The sequence below is a fragment of the Battus philenor genome, unplaced genomic scaffold, assembly GCF_028537555.1.
Source record: "Battus philenor isolate CCGP_79_NKW_IND1 unplaced genomic scaffold, ilBatPhil1.0.hap1 SCAF_24, whole genome shotgun sequence".
NCBI lineage: Eukaryota > Metazoa > Arthropoda > Insecta > Lepidoptera > Papilionidae > Battus > Battus philenor.
In genome coordinates, this window is record NW_027181687.1 from 10,665,619 (window position 1) to 10,689,306 (window position 23,688).

Here is a 23,688-nt window from a genome sequence, read left to right on the forward strand (position 1 = left end):
TCTTCTAGGGTTAGACACTATGTCCCATTACACGTTGGTTTGACGTTGATTTATGGGAAACTTTTGTAAGTAAAAACAAAAAACATTTGTAAATGTAAAGTAAATAAAAGAGACTATAATAAAGTAACAAAAATTCAAATTTTTAATAATTTTTTTAGGTTAGACACTGTATGGCCCTTCACACGAAATTGTCTTGGCGTTGATTAATGGGACATCTTTAAAAGTACAACACATTATATAAAAGGAAAATAAATAATATTAATATAATTAAAAATATTTAGTTGAAGAATATCTAGAAGAAAAAAAATATTTCACACCGTACAATCACTGAGAGAAGTGGATTTGAGGCTACAGAGTTCACCAATTAGGACATGCCATGAACCAAACTAGTATTAGTGTGAAATCCAGGTCCCAGTAGTGGCATGCTCTGTTCGTGGAACATCTCACCTGGATTTGCATAAATACGTAATGAAGACATGGCAACAGTCTGGATGCACTGCTTGATTTTGGCGGAAGCATCCTAGAAGAGACTGCGCTCTCCTTTGTTGATAAAATCCAATGCAGCGTGTAATTAAAGTGTTACATTTATAAAAATGATATACATACACTTAATACAGTCCTATATTAAATCTATGGGGGGAGGAATAGGACCTTGTTCAGCAGACTCGATGATGACCAGAATTATATGGGATTTAATTTTCTTAATTAAATAAAATATCACTAGCTGTCTCCCGCTCACTTCGTGGCCCGCACCGCTTTTTGTAGGTCTAATTATACAATTTTTTTATATATATTTTAAATTAATATTAAATTACATAAAAATCCAAACAAACATATATCTTTAATAGATATAGTTTGAGAATATGTTTCTTTAATAAACACTCCATTAAACCGCGTCCCAGGTATTTTGTAAAATCCGTTAATAACTAATTACTAATCAAAAGGAAAATTCCTTTACTAAATATAGAAATTAAATGAAGAACTAACTTTGATATGGATCCCAACATTTGTTAAATATATAATAAACAAAGAATACTCTTGGATTAACAGTCGTATATATGACGAACGACAAGTTGAAGTAGCAGTGGAAGGAGACAGGTAACACGTGCAGAATTATGACCTCCAGGGCCCTAAGGTCACCACGACACCACGAAGCAGAAGCAAAGCTGACGTCTACCCACCAGGCCGACCCCTTACAAATCGACCGTGCTAAGGACCCTGGATTCATACCGCTTCCAATCGATTCTTTTAAACTTATACGAAGAAGGCTATGTCTAGCAGTGGTCGGCTTATGGCTGAAATACTGATGATGAAGAGACGAAGATGTATATAAGTCAACCTATTAAAATTTGGTTAATGATACATTTTTTTTTGGTTAGACACCTATTTTGAGTCGATGGACGAGGTCACATTCGATGGACCTCATAGGCAGGCTCAAGGTCACAAGCAAAGGACAGTTTAGCTGCGAGATCGAATCCGACATGAGTCTTCGTCGGTGATCTTGGTTCTTCTGCGGATCTGAAAAGAACCATGATCACCGACGTAGCTCGAAGAATTGCTCGTCTGAAGTGGCAATGGGCGGAGCACATCGCTTTTGCAACTAATAGCCGTAGGGGCATAAGGTTTTCGAGTGGCAACCATGAGTTAGTAGACGTGTGATGGGTTGGATCCCCCACTAGGTAGACCGACGACTTGGTTAAAGTTGCGGAAAGTCTTTGGATGGAGCGCAAGATTAACCATCGTGGCGATTTTGGGGAGGCCTGATGACTGGCCTGGATGACTTGCAGAGGGCGTCCATCGGCTGAAAAGAAGAAGACGAGGTGCTACCCCCCACTACGGTGACAAATGATATAGTCAAAGTTACGGAAAGTTCTTGGATGCGTGCGCACGACCAATCATCTTAGCTATGTTTGGAGGAGGCCTATGCCTTGCAGTGGGCGTCCATCGGCTAAAGAGAAGAAGACGAGGTCCTACCCCCCATAAGGGTGACGGATGACATAGTCAAGGTTACGGAAAGTCCTCGGATGCATGCGCAAGACCAGTCATCTTGGCTATATTTGGGGGAGGCCTATGACTTGCAGTGAGCGTCCATCAGCTGGAGAAAAGAAGACGAGGTGCTACCCCCCACTAGGGTGACGGATGATATAGTGAAGGTTACAGAAAGGTCTTGGATTCGTGCGAAAGATCGATCATCTTGGCTATATTTGGGGGAGGCCTATGACTTGCAATAGACATCTGTAGATATGGTAATAATGATGAAATACCTACTTAGGTGAACGCATTATTGTTAAAAAATAATTATTGAGGTATGAATATAGGTACACTGCTTGTTATAAATAATAAAACATCGAATGCGCAAAGGTAGAGATTTGTCTTGATTCTACGAATCTGTGTTGAATTGGAAATATGATGTGAACATTGAGATAAGGTTTTATGCAAATGTTTTTAAAATATTGCTACGACATACATTTGTAGAATTTTTATTTCTTAAATATTTAATGGATTCAGGCGTTACATTGCGGAAGTCCATCCTAAATAAGAAAGGACCAATATCTAGCCACCTCCGCACATGCAGTGGTTGTCGGGCATGAAAGTGCACCGCCCGCCAGCCCGCTCGTAAATGCGTATGCGACAGACAATGCCAACTACACAACCGCCACCGTAAATTCACTCAACACGTGTTTCACCCCTCCACGGGGCATCTTCAGGAGTTGTTACACAGATTAGTGCTAAACACCGAGTCTCGGTGTGTGCGGAGGTGGCTAGATATTGGTCCTTTCTTAATTTTTATTTCTTGTTAGTGAACAAAACACGTGACGTGCTTGTTAAAATATTTTTAATTGCTTAATTTCACAGAAAAGATATTCCAATATGTTGAACTTATTTCTCTAGGGAAAATGATGGCCATATTAATTACAAGGATGAATTATTTTAGCCATAAATATTTTAAAGGAGTGGATGGATATATAGCTCATTTGTCATTGAAAAGATTTTACATTTATTTCCAATCGTCCTGTATAAAGTGATCACTAAAATAAGTTGCATTAATTAATGTTTTCTATTGGAATTTTACTGGCCATTAACTATGGGAATGATAATTTATTTAAAAATAAAGGCATTCGAATTTTGAAAACAAATCTAATTTTTTTTATTAAATTGTTATTATTTTTTTTATTATTTCTGCAACTATTGATTTTTGATAGGATACACAATATGTTAACTGACAGCAAATGAGCTAGATATTCACCCCTTTAAGAATTTTACAAATATAATCAATCACCCGTAAACAGTTCGAACTGAAATGTATTGTAGGAAACATAGGAAATATTCCTTTCAAAGCCTTGTATATATAAATAAGCAATTACCCTGTATGAGATATTTATAAAAAATCGTTAACAGTTTAGAAAAGACTAGAATAATGAATCATTTTATCCTTATTCAAATCACTTCGAACTTTCAGTTGACTGCGTTTATGCATGAAGTTCCTTTAAGCCATAATGATTAGCTATCTAAAGTAATTTGACTAAGTTCTGCAGTAAAACTGGTTCAATAAACTTTATGGCACACTTTACTGCGGCAATGAAATAATATTTCGAATCGCCTTATTATCGCTAGACAATCGTAACATGGCACGGTTTCACGAAAACGAAAAATGCCACGAATTAATATTTCTATTTTGAAATTCAACCAATTACAAAAGTATTTCACTCATGAAATAACATTACGATTAGTGATCGAATATTCGAATGCGTCTTTGTTTCAAATTCAAGTGTTAAGTTAATATGGAAAGCGCTTTTTGTACCGGAAAATTCATGGATTTCAGAATGAATACATTTCGAAACTCTGATGCTAAGAACTGTATATATATTTATTTACAATGAGGTGTTGGGTAATTATGGAATCCATTTTTACATCGAAAAACTACAACTACTTTTAATTAACCTCGAACTCTGATGTATAAAATTGAAAGTATATTTAGTTAAGTTTATGTGTTGGCTATTACGGAATACACTTTTTTACTTGAAAAATTCCGAAATGGTTAAATCTAGAATTATGATGTGCATAGAATTGAATGTAAATATGTTTACGTATAAAACAATTTTTTTGCACATTGCACGACTACTGCTGCATAGCGGAAGTAGCTATATATTAGTCCCTTTCTTACTTAGGATGGACTTCTGCAAGGTAACGCCTGAATATATTAGAATCTCTGTTTCTTTCCATCTACACATTTAGCTCCAGAAATACGAGTATTGCATCATCGCATAAGTTATATTGCTCCAAAATTATATTTAATCAAGTTAACCAATAGAAACCCATTATAAGGCCTCCTCCAAAAGTCACCACCGTGATCTATCCTGCGCTGCCTGTATCTCGAGACCTTCTACGACTTTGACCATGTCGGCCTATATAGTGGAAGGCCAACTCACGCTGCGTCTACAGGCTTGTAGCATCCACTAGAGAACCTTTCGGCCTCAACCGCCATACTGCCATTTCAGACGACTATTTCTTCGAGCTTCATTGACTTCGGTTAATCTACGACCATAGTCCACTCTATTGCTCTCTGATTTAATTCATAAGAATAATACATATACGAATATTTTTTAAAATGTTTAAATAAAACGTTCTTGCATACAAGTTCTGCTTTCAACTTAAAACGCTTAAAGTATCACATCATTAAAAGTTACTCGTGGACATAAGTTTCGTCTATTCCTTCGTCTATTATCAATACTAGTTGTCGAGTTAGTATTTGCTTTAAAAAAAAATTCTCGTCTTTAGTATTGCAAGTTGAAAAATTGAGAAAAGATAAAATTTCTGTCTATAACTTTGGAAAGGTGATATAGCAATCTTAATGGTGGTTATATATATTAGTTAATAAGACGAGTAAAACGCTTTTATGGTGATGTTATAATATAACTAGCTGTACCCGCAAACGTTGTTTTGCAAAAAAAAAAATAGGGTTTTAATTAACAAAAAAAATAAGGGTTGATCGTAGAGGGGTGAAAATTTATGGTTGTATGTATTCTTGTATGCTGTATCATAAAAAATAAAAAAAAATTTTTAAGTGTGAACAACCTTTATCACTTAGGGGTATAGAAAATAGATAGTAGCCGATTATCAGACCTACTGAATACGCATATTAAATTTGGTAAAAATCAGTCAAGCCGTTTCAGAGGAGTTCAAGTTCGAACACCGTGACACGAGAATTTTATATAATATATTAGATAATATTAATTATCTAAAATTTGTAATACAGGGTGATTGGTTAAAGTGTCGGTTACGCAAAAGCCTTAAGTTGGTGCATGATATCCACAAATTAATGGTTTCAGATATTAAAGATAACGTAATGTTAATATAGAAAACCATTTTTCAATTCGAATTTTTAAATATTCAAGCGATTTCTATCTTAATTCTTTTAAAGCATTTTGTTTATATGAGCTACACATTCACCAATATTAAGTTTTTACACCTATAAACAATCTTACAGAGGAAGTCCTCCGATAATACTAGATTGAATGGTTGCTAGAGTTTCTTTTGCCACTTCTTCCAGGGGTGCCGCTTTCCGAAGTGGCAGCAGTATATATCACACTGTCCGTAGAATATAATCTTATTTAATATTCTTTATTGTACACGCTAGGATAAAAAATTTCATAGTAATATATAAAAAATTACAATGGGCGGTCTGTGCATACGAGGCAATCAATTACAATCTTAAAAGATTCCTCGAAACTGTATTACAATGGAGGTGTGTTGCCATTTTTCAAATAAATAACATGATATTTTTAGTTGAATATTTTAACCACAGATTTAAGTATAATTATTTGTATAGTAATAAATAGTTAACAGATAAAAATAGTTTATTAAACATTGGATCTTTTAAAAGAACTCTTATTGCTCTTCAACTTATTATCTATTTATTTTTATAATCTATTTTATCTTTGTCTCTACTCTGCTTCGCAAGGTATTATAGTTGTGAGAAGAAGCAGGAAGAAACTTCACAACAGCACATATTTTTATAAAGTTTAACACATATTTATACATATATACTTCATCAGATACAGCCTAAATTAAATCAAAATAATCAGACGACATCACTGCTAAGGATTCTTGTCATTTAAATATTCGTTTATTGAATAATAAGCCAATAATTTTGTTAATGGTAATCAAATAATTTATTGTGACACTTTATTTTTGATTATTATATATTTTAATGATATAAATTAAATGATAAATCATAAAATACGTATTAAATTCATACATTAAAATCATATATATCATATACAAAATGATTCTGAAATTAAATAAGTTTTAAAAATCGAAATGCGTTTGACAGTTGTACTTTTTTTTTACACGGACATAATGGCGGGAAGTCTAATTAATCTTTTTTTTAAATGTCATATTATTATTAGGTTATGATGGTCCAATAAGAATAAAAAAAAAACTTTTTTTCAAGGATTGCGATCTTTTGACTAAAGTTTATGACAGCCAATAGTAACATTTTAAATTTAAGAAAATATTTTGGCATAATTTTGTATGGTCTATGGCCGACCTTACAATTGAATTTAGAATAAAAAATGATTTATTACTGCCAATAACGAATATAAATACTCTTATACAGTTTATTTCATAATTAGAATTTATTATCCTAGAAGGTTTGCATTATAAAAAAATCTTTTTTTTTTCTTACCTCGTTTTCGTCGTAGATGTCTCTGGCTTGAGAATTGAAGCTAGGTGCTTTCGTTGAGGTTGTACCCGTGCTGCCGTACAACGCATCTCTCACTTTATCTATTTTACCTTTAAAAATACAACATTTCATTAATTCTAAAAGAGCACACAACTTATATAACAATACATTTATATTTAGTGCTAATTTGTTATTTTTTTGCTATTGAAGACATCTCGTTCCACCCCTATTTTGTTGTGAACAGGGATTTACTTTCTTTAATAAATTTTTCACTTCCTTTTTGTTATTTACACACTCTTCTTCCATTCTTGACAATCTTTATCATTCTGTTCATTATTCCATAATTCAGTCAATTTTTCTCTTCCGCTCTAATATCCTTTCGTTCATCCTCAATTACTGCAGTTTAGTTTATTTATATAATTTATATATATCACAGCTATTTTAGTTGATTTTAAATTCTATGCCTATATATCAGTTCTCTTATTTCTATTATTTTATGTATTAGTAGTTATATATTTAATTTATTTTTATTATAATTAGTTCTAATACACATCTTTGTATTGCACTGTTTATTTTATCATTTGTTATCTATTTATTACAGTTTTGGCTACTGTTCTGTAGAAGTTGAGGAAGGTTTGACTGCCTTCTTTATCTATCAAAATGGAAGCGATAGTAGCGCCCTCCATGCTTTTTTCTACCCGGCATTAGGTTTCGAAGCGAAATTTAGTGCTAATTAGGAGATCTACGGATGAACCAAAGTCACGAATATAGCTCGAAGAATTGCTTGTCTGAAATGGCAGCGGAAGGGGTATATTGCTCGTGCGTCGAACAGCTGTTGGGGCTGAAAGGTTGACCAATAGTGGTTAGTCCCATCACCAGGTAGACCGACGGTGGTCATTGTGTTCAGCTTTGAGAGAGACCTATGACATACAGTAGCACTCTATCGGCTGTCATAAATGAATGAAATGTGGCGTGCATATCGCGCGCCACTCAAACACCAAGCTCTTACCCACGTGACTGTCAACGCCACAGTAGACGCAACGAAAATCTGCATCGCGCTGTTGAGAGTCTCCGCGCTCATTATAAGGGCTAGCGGAGGTGCGGTCAACGCAGGAAGAAGCAACTGAAGATCAAGAAGCAACCGACGAACAAGAAGCGATCGACGAACAAGATACAACCGACGAACTACCGAAGCACAAGAAGCTACCGAAGAACAAGAAGCTACCGTACTACGACCACTCCTACAGAATAAATAAACTGATTGTATTTTAACCAATGTGATACAGTTATGGGAAAACGTATTACAATTAAATTGAACAAAATAATACACATAATTGGAAATACATTACTACTACTACTACTCCGCTGGCTCAGTGACCCAAAGTGGGTCTTGGCCTCCGAAGTGAGACACTTCCACTTTCCTCTATCTTGCGCCATCGTCTGCCATTGGCTGACATTCAATTCGCGCAAGTCTGCCTCAACGCGATCGATCCAGCGATACCTGGATCTACCCACTGGTCTTCGACTCTTCGGTTTTTCCAGGTACGCTACCTTCACGCTCCGATCCGATCCCATTGACTCCAAGTGACCAAGCCAGCGGATTCGTTGAGCTTTATATTCGCCAATGATATTTGGCTTTGCTACTAAAGTCTCAATTGGAAATACATTAACAAGACATTTTACTGTTAATAATTAAAGTTATTTATGGTGTAATTGACATCAGGTGTTAAATTATAATTGTGAATAAACTTACGTAAAAAATGTAATAAAAAATAGTATGTCAAAGAAAAACACGGGTCAATAATATTACCTCTCTGCCTGTTCTTATGCTGCTTCTTCTGATCGCCTGGACGCTGTTCGTGAGACTGATCATCTGCCCTTCCACCAACCATGGCCCTGTATCTGCTATCCGCCCTGTTATAACGTTAATAATATATTAATGCTATAAATAGCAATAGCAATTAATACAACGGTACACATGGTTAAAAAATATAAATTAACTAGCTGATCCCGCAAACGTTGTTTTACAAAAAAAAATGATATTTTAATTTACAAATAAAAAATAAGGGTTGATCGTAGAAGGGTGAAAATTTATGGTTGTATGTATTCTTGTATGCTGTATCATAAAAAAATAAAAACAAAAAATTTCGTTAAAAAAATAAAAAAAATTTTTTAAGTGTGAACAACCTTTATCACTTAGGGGTATAAAAAATAGATAGTAGCCGATTCTCAGACCTACTGAATACGCATATTAAATTTGGTAAAAATCAGTCAAGCGGTTTCAGAGGAGTTCAAGTTCGAACACTGTGACACGAGAATTTTATATTTTGTATTAGATATTTGTAAACATTACTAATCCAACGAGTGAAAATATTATATCAATATATAGCTTGTTTTCAGCTAATGGACGCCCATAGCAGGCATACCCACGCCGCGTCAACCGTGTGGTATATGTGGTACCACTTCAAACTAGAAACTGTTTGTACTGGATAGTAGCTATATGATCTTTCTAATAGAAAATATTTTAAAAATATAGTCGATTCCAGAAAGATTCTGTAATATACAGACCTAAGCATATGTCTATGAAAAGGTTTCATGTATGTGTTTCCGATTCGTTATATCCTAACATCTCTGTTCAAAATCTAGAAGAAAAGCCTTTGCCTAACTTCAGGCTACAGTTCATCATCATCAACAAAGCCTTCCCTATCTACTTCTAACAGTATCAGTTGGAATACGTATTCTGCGTCCTGAAAAAGGTCTTTTATCCACCTTATGGTTGAACTTCATACACCATTAGGATTTTTTAGGTCTTCTAAGATGTTTATTAATAATCTGGGCATATTAAAAACAATAAAATTTCAAAGAATATATATAATAAGTGCATAATTTACTTTAAGCGCAATGAATAAATAGTTATTAATTTGTAATATTTAATCTGTGTATATTTCAAAATGACGGTGTGAAGCACAATTATTTTTATGCGTCGTTTTTTTACTGTTATCATTTTTATTTGATTTTTGTATAATTTTTGCAATCTACGAGTTTTAATAAATCTTGTCAAATTTTTTCTTTAATTTTCTAGCTAATAATGGCGAAGATTGGAAGAGTTATCTTTTTTTTCTTCTCTAAAAAAATGCCAACAACAAAGTTGAAATACAAACAAGAATAAAAATATTATACTATATAAGTAAAAACTTAACTTTTATGGGTAGGTATGCTAAGAATAGATTTTTTTTATAACAATATTCAGATTTTCGTCTCTTCTGAAAACTTAAATTTTTGGACTTATCTTTTTATTCCAAGAATTCAATCATAAGTAACAATTACATTAATAAAAGCATCATCGAAAATTTCCTTTTTGGACATGTTCACTTTATTCGGTGGGTGCGGCGATATTTGAATGTATCTTATATCAATGTGTTGTATTTTCAGAAGTACCCAGGCCTTAGGCCTCAGGCCTGTTCGAAATATGAAATATGTTTCATTATTCTTGTAAGGTTGTATGAATACCTGTCAGAGAGTGGAGAAGAAGGATCGTCCAGAGGCTTGTGCCTCTCAATCTCTTCGCTTGACGGGAATTCCCCGGGCCGGGGCTTGACTACCAGCGTCAAGTTGGCGCTAGATCGACCCGCAACGCAAGTGTATACGCCGTGATCGCGGAGCGACAGCGATGTGATACGCAGAGCTCCCTGTATATACCAATATTTTTTTAAAATTATATGCTACATATACAGGATGATTGATTATAGGAATGAAAGATTTGAATGGATGAATTAGTTTTTTATCAGCAAAGAGCTCTTTCACCTATCTATAATCACCATGTAAAATACAATCGCTCTGAAATATGTTAAAATGCGATAGGCTAATAATGACTTCTGGCTGTACAAAATCTGGAGAGACTAATAGTAAAAATCAATAAATTTGTTCGTATTTTAAAAACGCGTATATATTACTATATAATTATTTCGTCATTTATTTTTGAAACCATTGTTTTTTTTTTTAATAAGCTGTATTACCTGAGAGAAAATCTACATTCACCTCTTTATAGACTTTTACAGTACTAGGTATGCAATTAATAAATAAAAAGCCCTTTATTTCCTGTAAGTTTCGTATAATCTATGCATGCTCAAGTTAGTTTTATACAATGCTATATATATATATATATATATATATATATCTTACTTAACTAAACTATTTGTATGTACACGTAGAGAAATATATATATTTAACTTTAACTATATGTATAATTAAAATAGCCTTTAATATAAAGACTAAATATAAGTAGTTACCTTCTTCGAAATCTTGTGTTTCTTTGATTTCGTAATAATTTGATGATCCTTCGCCCATTGGATTTTCGTTCTATTGTATCCTTTGACTGGACATTTGATCTTTACTTGTGTTCCGTAGAAAATTGTCGCAGAACCTCCAACTTTAACAGTCACCTGTGTTGAAGTGTAAACGTGATTATTTGTAAGGTATTTGGTATGATCTCACAGATTAGTAGTAGCTCAGCGGTAAGGACTGAGATTTGCGTCATAAGTCGCCGATTCGATTTCTGAAAACAATCTTATATAAGTCACACTTTGTGCTTTTATTATATAGGATTTCGCTTCTTATAAAAAGATTTCCAGAGGAAAGTCAGCAACGTCCTTTAGCTACCATACCACACTGGATTTGCCTGCCAAGTGTGGTGGTCATGGTATATCTCCTCATAGATATCTTTGATGGAAGCTTATATCTTACAGTAAGCGTCTACAGGCTGAAACTACTGAAACGATGAATGTAACTTGCGGACAAAGGTCATCGACATAACTCGAAGAACTGCTCATGTGAAGTTCCAGTGGGCGGTGAACATCGCTCATGCTGATGGCTGTTGGCCCAAAATGTACTCTAGTGGCGTGCCTTGCATGTGCATCTATGGGCTGAAACTACACGGCACCCTTATACAGGATGTGTGACCTCCACAATTCATGTATTAGTGATATTGATATATTCTCGTGCTCTCTCGTATCTTTTTAAAGATAATTTCGTTCGAAATTATTGAGTACACACAATACAATTTAAACATCATTGAAACGTGACGGCTTGCTGTTACTCGTAATTATTGCGGTGTGAAATGTAGAATGCGCTGGATCTTTGATCCCTGTTTAGTAATGTTTTTATTTGTTTTGTCATTGTTTGACTTTAAACCTTAAGAGTAAGAGTCCTTACTCTTACGAACGATTCTAGGCTTTTAGTCAGCTGAAAATATTATCATAATTTCAACCGGAAGAGAGAAGAGGAGAATATTAAAAACAATATTTTTCTTTTTCTATACAAATCACAGAGTGAGTTAAAAATATGGATGAAATAGCTGTCAAAATTTTGACGATAGTCAAAACAAAAAATTTATGGAGTATTTAAGTCCATAGACATCCACTGCAAGGTATAAGTTTCCCTTAAAGATATCTATAGAGGGATATACCATAATCGCCACGCTTGGCTGGCGGGTTGGCGATCGCAGTGTGGTATTATGGTACGCAGAGGACGCTGCTACTCATCCTCTGGAATTTAATTTTTGAGCAGAGGCAATCTTATACAATTAATGCCCAAAGTTTTAATTTTTTAATATTGTATCCCGGGAATCGAACCCTCTACCACTCTACCGTTGGGTTAGAAAACTTACTTATTTATCTATTTTATTTTATATTTATTTAATATTCTTTATTGTACACGTTAGGATACATTTAATTAGTTTCACAATAATATACAAAAAAGTACAATGGGCGGTCTTATCACACAAGGCAATCTCTTACAGACAACCATAGTATGGAAAAGGTAAAAGTACTAATAATGGGTAGTTTACGTGTACATGAAACACATTACAAACAAAGGAACATAATTATAGATAGACATACATACTTAAACATACATATATAACATCTATATTTATAATAAATAAAGTATAATACATATTATAAATATAATACAAAAATAATTATAAACATCTAGCTGATTTCGATTGCACTTGCCTCAGAAAAAAACAGAGGAAGAAAAAGAAATTAATTAACAGATAGATAATCATAGGTCTAGTAAATAGTTTTTAATCATTTTCTTGAAAATAGGTAGTGATTTAGCACGTCTTATATTCAGCGGTAAATCATTCCACAATCGAACGGCCTGCGTGGTGAAAGATTTGACCATAAACGAGGAATAATGTACTGGAGTAATCATTGAGATATTAAATCAATAAACAATGTGAATATTCTAGAAAATATTTTACTAATTATAAAAGTCAATCAGCTTCATCAGTACGATACCCTTTACGATAGTTATATTGATCATACATATTTATTTTCGATATCTATTCGTTTACAAATATGGAGTAATTTGTGTAAATTAGTTAATAAATAAAAAAAATTATTGTAATATTAGACACATACCTTTTTCTTCTTCGGATCATGTTGTATATAAGACGAATTAGCAAGTGATATTTCTGGAGAAGAAGTATCTAAGAGACAGGGTCTGCTATTGCAGGATTTGGTGGTTGCAGGCCGGGGATTGTTGCAGAGGGAGGAAGGCCTCTCCACCACATGGGACTGGGCCATGATCTGCTTACACTCCACCTGCATTAATGAGTCAAGATTATCAAGCATGGAATGGATAGTTATATTAAAAGCTTTGACATATTAAGACATTATTTATATTTTTCGCGTAGCCTAGGACATTGATGAGTAAACTGGATAATATTACAAATTAATATCCGTATAAAACTAAAAGAATTCTATTGGTATATATCCCAAGAGGTAGACAGAGGTTCTTGTTTTGGTCTTCGGAAGTAGCTGAATGTTGTCCTCCTACTGGTCTTTCAAACTTTTGGGGGAGGCCAGTGTTTAGCGTGGGGATGTCGCTGAAATCATGATAATGATACATTCCTTCAGTTGCATGAAATATATATATATATTTCATGCAACTATATATAAATATATATAAAAATAGATGCATATATATATATATATATATATATATATATATGTATTATTCTGAATATTCAAAGGTGAACAGTGTCATCGTACATAAGAAGCATTTCATCAAATTTCTCCAGTTTGTATTGAAGACACAGCCTTCAGATTATTTAAGGCAGTGATTCCCAAAGTGGTCTATACCGACCCCTAGGGGTCTATGATAACCTGCAAGGGGTCTACATCAGCGAAAAAAAAATTTGGGGGTCTATGAAATGAAGTCGGGGGTCCACGATAGTGGATCTCAACACATACACTGATAGTACCTATTTACTTACATCATACTATCTTATAATATCAAAACATTTACATTATTTATATTTTATAAAAGTACCTATGAAGTAAAAAAATTGTTTATTTAATGTTACGTATATTTTACATAACTGATACAAAATTTTATTTTGAGTAGTTTTAATTTAAATTCAATCAATAAATGTATAAATTAAGTTTTTAACACTAAACTTCACTACAGTTAGAAATTTACAGGAAATCAATATCAGGTAAGTAGGGGGTCTACCCAACAAGGAAAAATATGGCAAGGGGTCTACGACACAAAAAAGTTTGAGGAACTCTGCTTTAAGGCATCGGTGGCAGTGAAACTAGCAAGGCTATGTTGTACGACGTTAAAAGCCTATTAGATTTCAGAGTTAAATTTTTATGGAATATAGTGAAGTATTTAAAATAAATAAAAGTAAACAAAAAATAATATCTATTGAATGAAGTTAAAACATAATTGTATTACGTTTCCATATTTAATCTAAATGTTTATAGACTGTATTTATCGTAAAGTGTATTTCTCTCTTAATTTTGATGCTTTGTTTTTAATACCTTTCTTTCTTATCTTTCAGGTTATAACTTTGTATTATAAGAGTTTGTTTGGTGTTCTACTTTCAATTATTTGTTTATCAATAGCATAGTAACACTTATTTCAAATTAATTTCGGTTCGCTGGTCCTTTTGCAAATTTCTGAGGGAGATCTATACCCAGCAGTTGAAATCTTATGGTTCAAATTATAAAAATCATCACCATGGGTTATATCAGTTTCAGGTTCGATTCTTGAAGTTCACACGTACCTGTACTTGTAACAAACACTGAATTTAAATAATTTTTTTTTATTTTTAAAAGCTTGATCATCGATTACCAATAAGAAACTACGAAACCTTTTTTTTTATCAAAGTACCTCTCTTTGCTTCATTCCTCCACCGCAGGTCTTGGAACACTTGGACCACTCCCCGGTGTGCCATCTCACGGGGCAATCCAGCACGTTGCAGTACTGACGATCCGGTGGTGGTGGCTGCGGGCACATGCTGTTTGGAACCACCACTGTGTTCGTACCACCACGAGTCACCTGCACAAGGATTTTAATCACCAAAGAGTAATCATTTATATACAATACAGTATGTTTGATAAGAATTATTTTTTTTTCTATTTAAATGCGACAGGGCAGTATCCTCTGGTAGTCTAAAACTTGTACGGACACATGTCCTTGCTGTATAAAGGTTCTTATAGAAAAAAAATAAAATTACACTGAAATTTAGAAAATTTCAGAGGAGATATCGATTTAAAAACTGTGCATTTTTTAGTTCATTTCGATCACTATTTATATATCTCATGATGAACTTATTTAATTCTTCACATTAATAAGTAAAATGATCACTGTGAAATATGTTAAACTAGCTATGCCTGCGACGGCGTCCGCATGGAATTTGACAAAAAATTATTTAGTTTTTTAAATCGTTTAAGAATTTTTCTTAAGTAGCCTAAGTTACTTTTTATTACATCAGCTACATGCCAGTATAAGTCAGGTCAAAATCGGTCCAGCCGTTTCAGAGATTAGCCGGATATACAGACAGACAGACAAAAATTAAAAAAAAAATTAATTTTGATATGTTTACCGTATATGTATGCGTGAAGTAAAAAGAGGATATTTTAATATTACAAACACACACTGAAATTTTATTTATCTTTAAAGATTTGTGCTTTTTCTTTTAAAATGCAATAAACCCATAAATTATATGGTGTAAATTATATATACATTTCTGTAAGTTTGCGTATTTTAAAATAGAGTTATTCATTTTATCTATTTCTTTTTCTATTTATGTCAACAAACAACCTTATCATAGTGATGACTGTCACAGAATGCCTAATTAAATCTATCATTACGTAACAATTTTCGAAAATTAGATTTCTACATAAAAAGAAATATTTATAAATACTCGCAAGAAAACAATTGTCATATTTGCTAAATTGGGAAGAAAGAATCTTTTGATTTAAATAGTAAGGTTAAATAAAGACTTGTACTATAAACAACTACATACCTCGTGAATACACGTCACTTCTCGAGTTTGTATTCCAATGCCGCACGACTTGGTGCATTGAGAGAACTCCGTGTAGTTCCACCTGTAAATAAATTCAATGTATTACATTTTTGCACTGAAAAGTATTGGAGTCGTTTCTTTAGTGGGTTTTTAGTTATGTAATTTCGTTTAATCTTCGAAATATGTTTAGTACTGTTTCAAAAGAGCCCGTTATAATAATATTTTTAATATTTATATTGATATTTTTACACCGTCTGTTTCACAGAATGATTTATGTGGAGGAATCATTTTAAATTGATGTATTTTGTAAATAAAACTTATATAATACTGTGATCAGAAAGTAAGATAAATTTGTTAATAAAATAAAAAAAATATTTATTTTTCCAAAACAATTTTATTCTCGTCCGATGATAAAACGCACTTTTTCGAAGGCTATTTCCAGTCCTCGTAACAGTCGAAGTAGTATTTCCCCGGTAAAGCCTTCAAGACCTTTGATTCATTTTTTATTTCCCCAATCGTGACAAAACGGAGTCCCCGCATTAGATTTTTAAGTTTGATGAATAGCCATAAGCCGCACGAACGATATGAGAGTTTTCGATACTTTTTTTCCAAAAACACTGAACGATTTTGACACCAACTTGACGCATTTGAGACGTAAAACATCCTTCAAAATAGTTTTGTCTAAGCTGAATGATATTCCCACTTTTTAAAAAACTTACGCTTAGTAAATGTTATAGGCAGTGCTAACGACCTAGGAAAAATAATACCTGCTTTCCTTATACCTGAGTGTTTTAAATTACAGTAGTATATATATACCAGCTCTTAAGTAGTTTATTTTTTAATGTATCGTGCCGAAAAGAAACTTGCGGTTTTATATTTTGTTGTTATTATTATAGAACAGGTTTTTTATAATACCAAAATGAAATCTGAGGCTTTAAGCGTAGAACGAAAGTAACTGATAAAGTTCATCGGATTTATAAGTAGAAGTTGCAGTGGGCAGATTACATGGCAACAGATGCGCTGGAGCCTTAATGTCGCCTTATGGGGGCCCTTGCGTATAGTTACTTCACGGTTTAACAAAGCGATAAAAGCTCAGCAGCTTTCCAATCCGGTAAAATAGAAGTCACTCGAAAGCTCTCGAGCTTTGTTAACTTAAAAAAGTCTTAGGATAGCACGCAAAAAGGCAGGCAAAAATTTGCAATTTCCATTTGGGCAGCAATGGAAGACCGGTCAAAAGATAGAGAAAGAGGCTAGTTGGAGGGGGCCTATATCAGCCGACCGTTTTGCAGTTTCCAACAAACTTATCAAGGTCATATGTACTTTGGACTACACATAAAAAAGGTTTATAGCTCAGGGGCTATCTGTTCTGTTATATAACCTAACCACTACCACTTCTACTTGCAAAACCATTGGACTATGTCTATGGACTACGGACTATTACTTTCAATCTTGCAGGCTAGATACGAGAGTTCGGCTCAGGGTCGACATACCATAGGACTCCTTTCGGAACTCACCGACATAAACAAACTGCGAAAACTCATCAAGACATCTTTCCATCTCACACAACTACTAAGCGGGCACGGGTACTGCAAGCAGTACCTGCACCGTTTTAAAATAATCGATAATGAGACTTGCCCATGTGACGACTCCACAGTACAGACTTTTGATCACTTACTCAGACACTGCTCCCCATTCGAATCCAAAAGACGTAACCACGTCACCTTTTGTGAAAACCTTAATATACCTTCGTTCAGCTTACCGGACCTTCTCTAGTTGGCCCGACACATTGTCTTAAATCTCAAGTCATTTAACGGTCTGTAGCGCTTGGGCAGCGACTTGAAATAAAATAATGTAGCAACTAATATGTAATTGAGTATCCCAAATTGTATTGTTAAAATGTATCAATTTTAGCTATATGTACCCATAAGAGATAATTGCGTAAGAAAAATTGTAAAAAATTATAAAACGATGTCGTGCCTCGCAGCTGGGAGAAGAAAGATCCGTATCAAGTGGCGGCAACCCTCTCCCATCTGTCTGCGTTATATAAATTAGAATTAATAAAAAAAATACATTCAATCTTCTAGTAGTCGAGCTATTTTTAAATTTTTATTTCAAAAGTCACATATGTATAAAAAAACCGTGGTTATGCGGCGTGGGCACGTGTCCCACTAGGTGGGCCAATGACAATGTTTAGTTAAGTAACACTTGATATGGGCCTCGCAAGACTGGCTTCAATGCGATCTAAAAGAGGCTTGTGCATCGCATTAAACCTCTATCGTCCGATATGAATGAATGAAATATAACAAACCTGGGCGGGCAAGGATGGTCGTTGCAGGTTCGTACGCGGTTTTCAGGCTTTGTGAGAGGATCGCACATGTACGGGGACGCATTTTTTCCGTCCTCGTCTCTCACGCACTGGATTATCAGCTCCTAACGAAATGAATACACAGTTGAATAAAGAACGATCGATTGGAATATTCCAGAAGGTTATCTCTAATATTATAGTTATATTCAAGGATTTTTTAGTTAGTCAAAATGTGTAAAACTTAGTTTTTTGACTCAATTATATGGTTGATATTATAATGTATACATAACATAGAAAATCATTAAAAAGAACAACTGTTTTTGGACGAATCTTTTCAACAGATCAGCATTCCGAGCCGGTGGTAGCTTACTACATATATATATATATATATATATATATATATATATATACAGTAATATAAGTATGCAATCTTACCTGAACGCCGCTTAAACAGGATGCGCTGCAACTTGTGTATCCTTTTTCCTTCCAAGAATACGACTTTCCAGGTGATCCAGGTGCCACTCGTATGTTACTCGATGTTCCAAATACCAAAGATCTGGTAAAGGATATAAAACGATAATTGAATATTTTTATTAGACTCTGTGTTTGGCACTAATCGGCGTAACATTACTCCAGAGGATGCCCCGTGGAGGGGTGAAACACGTGTAGAGTAGATTAACAGTGGTAGTTGTGTTTCGCATTGTTTACCGCATGCGTATTTATCAGCGGGCTGGCGGGCGGTGCACTTTATTGCACGACTACTGCTACATAGCGGTAGTAGCTATATATTAGTCCTTTTCTTACTATGAATATGTGATAAGCCTTGCGAAGGATGTTTAAAAGGAGTGCAGACGATCTTGTTAAAGTCAATCGAAAATGCGGAATATGAATCTTTTACAGTCTGTTCTATTGGAAATATATAAGGGAAGCCTATGTTTAGCAAAGGAAGTCTTATTACATCTAATAGTGATTTGACGGCATTTGAAATTTATTGGTTTTATCTTAACCAAATGGTTTGCTATCGACAACAGAGAACAACAGATGACATAAACTCACCTTTTGAAAAGTTAATTAGGTTGCAAAGTTTATTTTTTATTATTATTTGGACCTATATTACACAGACATTAGCGTCCGTGCTTTTGTTTTACATTTACGTTTAATATTTCCGATTTTTTTTGCTCACGTTTTTGTATGTCAGTTTTTACTAAATTAAGTTATTCTGGTCTCTTCTTAAAGTATTTCCTAACTTAAAATTTAACTAAACAATTGCTCTAACAATGTTTAGTTAATATATCGGTTCGTGCGAACACTTCCTCATCCTTACTCCATATTGGTATCAGGTTGTGCGCCAGTGTCTGTGCGGTAATAACCGAAGAGAAAAAAATCATGAATCGCTGTTTTTTCATTATTTTAGCGTAACTTTTCGAAAATTAATTAATATTTGTAGTAATTTGAGTGAAGGTAATTATTTTGCATAAAATAAGTAGAAAAAAATAGTTTTTATTGAGTTCCCTTGCTTGTGCCGATTTGTGTATAGATAACAAATGTACGCAGTAATATCTTAAACATAATTATATGAAGTAACATTGCATAGTTGACACTTCCGTTTACGCGTCTGATAACGTTTATCTTTATTTGTCACACGTATATCTTTATATCAGACATTTCAATGGAATCATAAAATCATAAAATGTCTTTAGAAGTGAACATTAGTGAACCAGACGAATTTAACTGTGTCGAACTTCATAGTTGCATTGAGAATGTAGCTCGTATGTATGAAATAAAAGATTTTACATATCACGTTGAATTAGCATGTGGTAAATGTGAGAATTTTATCGCAAATGTGTTTAGAGTGACAATTGTTGATACTAATGACAGTGATAAAAAAACGAGTGTGATTGTTAAAACTCTTGTGAATACTACAAGACAAGAATTATTTCACGAACTTCACAAAAGAGAAGTGAAGGCTTATGTTGAAGTTATTTCGAAATATCAGACTCTACAAACTAAACTGGGCGACGATAAAGTCATTTTACCTAACTGTATCCTAACAGATGCCACAAAAGGTAAAGAAGTAATAATATTAGATGATCTTGTATCAGTTGGTTATGAATGTGACAATAAATTGAATAAACTAATAAATTTAGATCAGAAGCAAGTTTGTACAATATTAGCAGAACTTGCGAAATTTCATGCTCTATCAATAGTCTTTGAATACGATGATCCAGAAAATTTCAAGAACCTCAAAAATGAATTCAATGATCTTATTTTTCAAGAATCATTTCTTAATAAAAGCAAACTTAGAGATTATTTCAATGACTCATTGGAAAACTCGATAAATTTAATAACTGATGTAGAAACGAAGAGTAAACTGGACTGTGTAAAAGTAAAACTAATAGATATTCTAAGAATATTTACTTCTCCTAGAAAATTTAATGTACTTTGCCATGGAGATTGTTGGGTAAACAATTTGCTTTTCAAACAAAATGTAAGTATTAATTACGATCTAATTTAAAAATATAAAAGCTTATCAAATCAATTTGCAATTTATTATTATTTATTCATAACTAAATTTAGACCACGAATCGCTTCATGCAGCGTGGGTAGGTCCCTCACTAGTTGAACCAATGACGTAATTAAAGTTACAAAGGAGTAGCTGGATACGGGCAGTGCAAGACTGGCCATCGTGGCGATCTTTATAATGATGTGACGGTGAAAATGATAAACTGAACAAATTTCTGCATTCGTCATCACTTTTATTTCAGACCAAAGACGTCCACAGCTGGATATGTTTTACCCTATAGTCATAGTTTGTTGGTGACTATATTGGAAATCTTTTTGATGAATATGGTCAAGGTGGTCTGTCCACAGGTAATCTGTAGCGCTTGCCGGTTTATGGTCCTCACTTCAGAACCTTATCGGCATTATGCTGCTTATTATATGTATCATAAGTTCTACCAATAAAAAAATACATAAATATATTTAATGAACAGTATGTAGTAAATGATATCTAGTGTTATATGCGAACAAAAACATTTGTATGTCTGTGTTTAGAAATTAATTTTATACTTTCCTTTTTTCAGGAAAACAAAACTGATATCTGTTTATTGGATTTTCAAGCAATGCGTTACTGCAACCCAGCTACAGACATTGTTTACTTTTTATATCTCTCAACAGATTCAAAATTCCGATCTCTATATATGCAAACATTTTTATCGGCATACTTCGATAGTTTTAGTTCGTTCCTAAAATTAAATGATATAGACACGAGTACTGTTTACCCACAAGAAACGTTAGAAGCAGACGTGAAAGATATGTTACCTTACGGTTTTCTAATGGCACTGGTCGAATTAAGAATAGTTACAACGACTGATATTGATAAAGATACATCAAATGAAGTCGATTTGGAAATTGATAGTAATGTAGAAAATAAATACGATGATGAAATGTTGAAAGTACGTGTGAATGATGTTGTACAGGAAGCAAAAGTCAATGGAACGATAGATGCAATTTTTGATTTATTAAAAACTGTGAAATAAGTAAATAGTTTTATTGACACAGACTTTAAAATTAATCAACATGCAACAAATTTAAATTATCAATAATATTTAAAATAGTTATACATTTAATTCAAGTCATTGATGAATTATTTCATGAGAAAATCATAGATATGTTTAGCCATCGCTTTTTATTGAGATATTCCAATTTAAATAGTTAACAGATGGCCGCTGGGTTCTTGGGGTTTTGGAGATCACAAACCGTCAAACGCAGAGTACGAAGGATGTCCATCCACAAGATGAACAGACGTCATAGATAAGATCGTTGGAAGACCCTGAATATAGAACGGTTCCAACCGGAAATTTTTTGGATAACTAGGAATCGGAACCATATGGGAGAGGCACACGTGGACATCTTGTAGCTAAAATGATGATGATAGTTAACAGATTTTTTTACAGCTAATAGTTTTTTTATGATATGGCGCCTGTTTTTAGGATCTCCCTTTCTTTCTAGCATATGTGAGACAGAGACGCTACATTTTCGAGAAAATATTTTTTTCAGTTAATATTTTTTTTCTTATTTTCTTACTATTCTTCACAAATTCCTTCGTGTACTCCTTTCATTATTCACAATATCTGTCTTTCTATTGCTTTCATATCAACCACCTTTCATCACCTTCGTTCCATCATTTCTGCTCTTAGATCACAGTTTAAATTGTACGTAAATTTTGATATCACAATATTGATTCATTTTTAATTACTAGTTTTTGATAAACAAAAGTTTTAAACTAAAACAAATAGTAGTAGACTTACCTATCACCACCGCCATACGAAGGTATACTAGAGTCTCCAAAAGATGTTCCATATGCCATGGAACACGGCTCCATAACACATCTTTCCGTCTCTTCGGTTGGTTTAGGACCCATACATTTACTATCTGGCAGTTTAGCAATGGTTCTGCTGAATTCTAAAAAAATCTTGCAATGTACTTCCTTCTTTCTCCAACCTTCACCACATGTAGTGCTGCACGGACCCCAGTCATCATCCTTGATGTAACTACAAATAATAACCATGCTGTATTTACTACAATTAAAACACCTATTGACTGGAAATAAAAAAATCTATTTAAAAAAAAACAATTTCATAATTGGAATGTGTACATTAATTGGTAACGATATAAAATAATATGTAGAAAAGTTTCTATTTCAATATCATAGCACGAGACTAATCATTTCTATGGAAGATTCACACATGATTTCGTAACACATGCGGGGTGCTCGGGATGTATTTGTCGATCTATTAAAGATACCTCATCAGTTCTGGCTGGTTTATGTAGAAGTATATGCACCAGTGTGTCTGTATGTTCGTCAATTATATAGTTGAAGACGTAACCTGTTTGATGGCTTTCACAATAACTTCTACAAAACACCATCGTGAATTTAACTTTCGAAAGAAATGTTGCCATGTCTCTGTCCGTGCCAGAAATGTCCAATACTGTATCGGAAAAGTGTAACGAAGCAAAGAATATAGTTAAAAATAAACACAAGATGTGCAGACAGTGATAAATAGAGTGCAAGGAAATATACTGTGCAGTGCATAGAGTAGAAATAAGATAAGTTTGTATACTGTAAAGTTGTAGAAAGCAATGATCTATGACAGGCAAATGATATCGAAGTTTGTGGTATAGGTATATAGTGCTGATATATGTATTTAAAATGTTAAACTGTGTGATTTTTAATATATCAAAAATTCTATTTCGTGGATCATCTATTTTCTAGACATATTTGTAAATTTTATGCTCTGTATATATTTAATACTCGTTGTATAAATTCAAAAGGTGTGTTAATAAGATATCATAGACATACCTTTTGAATTATTAAAA

General features: G+C 33.6%; 2 protein-coding genes across 2 annotated transcripts in view; one reads left to right on the top strand and one right to left on the bottom strand.

Moving 5' to 3' along the window:
- Positions 1 to 23,688, bottom strand: part of LOC137924533 (protein madd-4-like) — a 187,099-nt gene that overhangs the window by 9,151 nt on the left and 154,260 nt on the right. Inside the window, exons 13-23 of the mRNA XM_068767922.1 lie at positions 22,620 to 22,862; positions 18,745 to 18,865; positions 18,313 to 18,434; positions 16,005 to 16,086; positions 14,867 to 15,034; positions 13,108 to 13,290; positions 10,975 to 11,127; positions 10,196 to 10,374; positions 8,496 to 8,599; positions 6,689 to 6,795; positions 448 to 540 (exon numbers count right to left, since the gene is read on the bottom strand). Of these exons, the coding sequence (XP_068624023.1) occupies positions 448 to 540; positions 6,689 to 6,795; positions 8,496 to 8,599; positions 10,196 to 10,374; positions 10,975 to 11,127; positions 13,108 to 13,290; positions 14,867 to 15,034; positions 16,005 to 16,086; positions 18,313 to 18,434; positions 18,745 to 18,865; positions 22,620 to 22,862 (1,555 nt within the window). The remainder of the gene's footprint in view (positions 1 to 447; positions 541 to 6,688; positions 6,796 to 8,495; positions 8,600 to 10,195; positions 10,375 to 10,974; positions 11,128 to 13,107; positions 13,291 to 14,866; positions 15,035 to 16,004; positions 16,087 to 18,312; positions 18,435 to 18,744; positions 18,866 to 22,619; positions 22,863 to 23,688) is intronic.
- Positions 20,000 to 21,848, top strand: LOC137924462 (uncharacterized). The gene is made up of 2 exons (XM_068767848.1): positions 20,000 to 20,770; positions 21,393 to 21,848. Exons 1-2 carry the CDS (start codon positions 20,000 to 20,002, stop codon positions 21,846 to 21,848), a joined length of 1,227 nt encoding a protein of 408 aa, XP_068623949.1.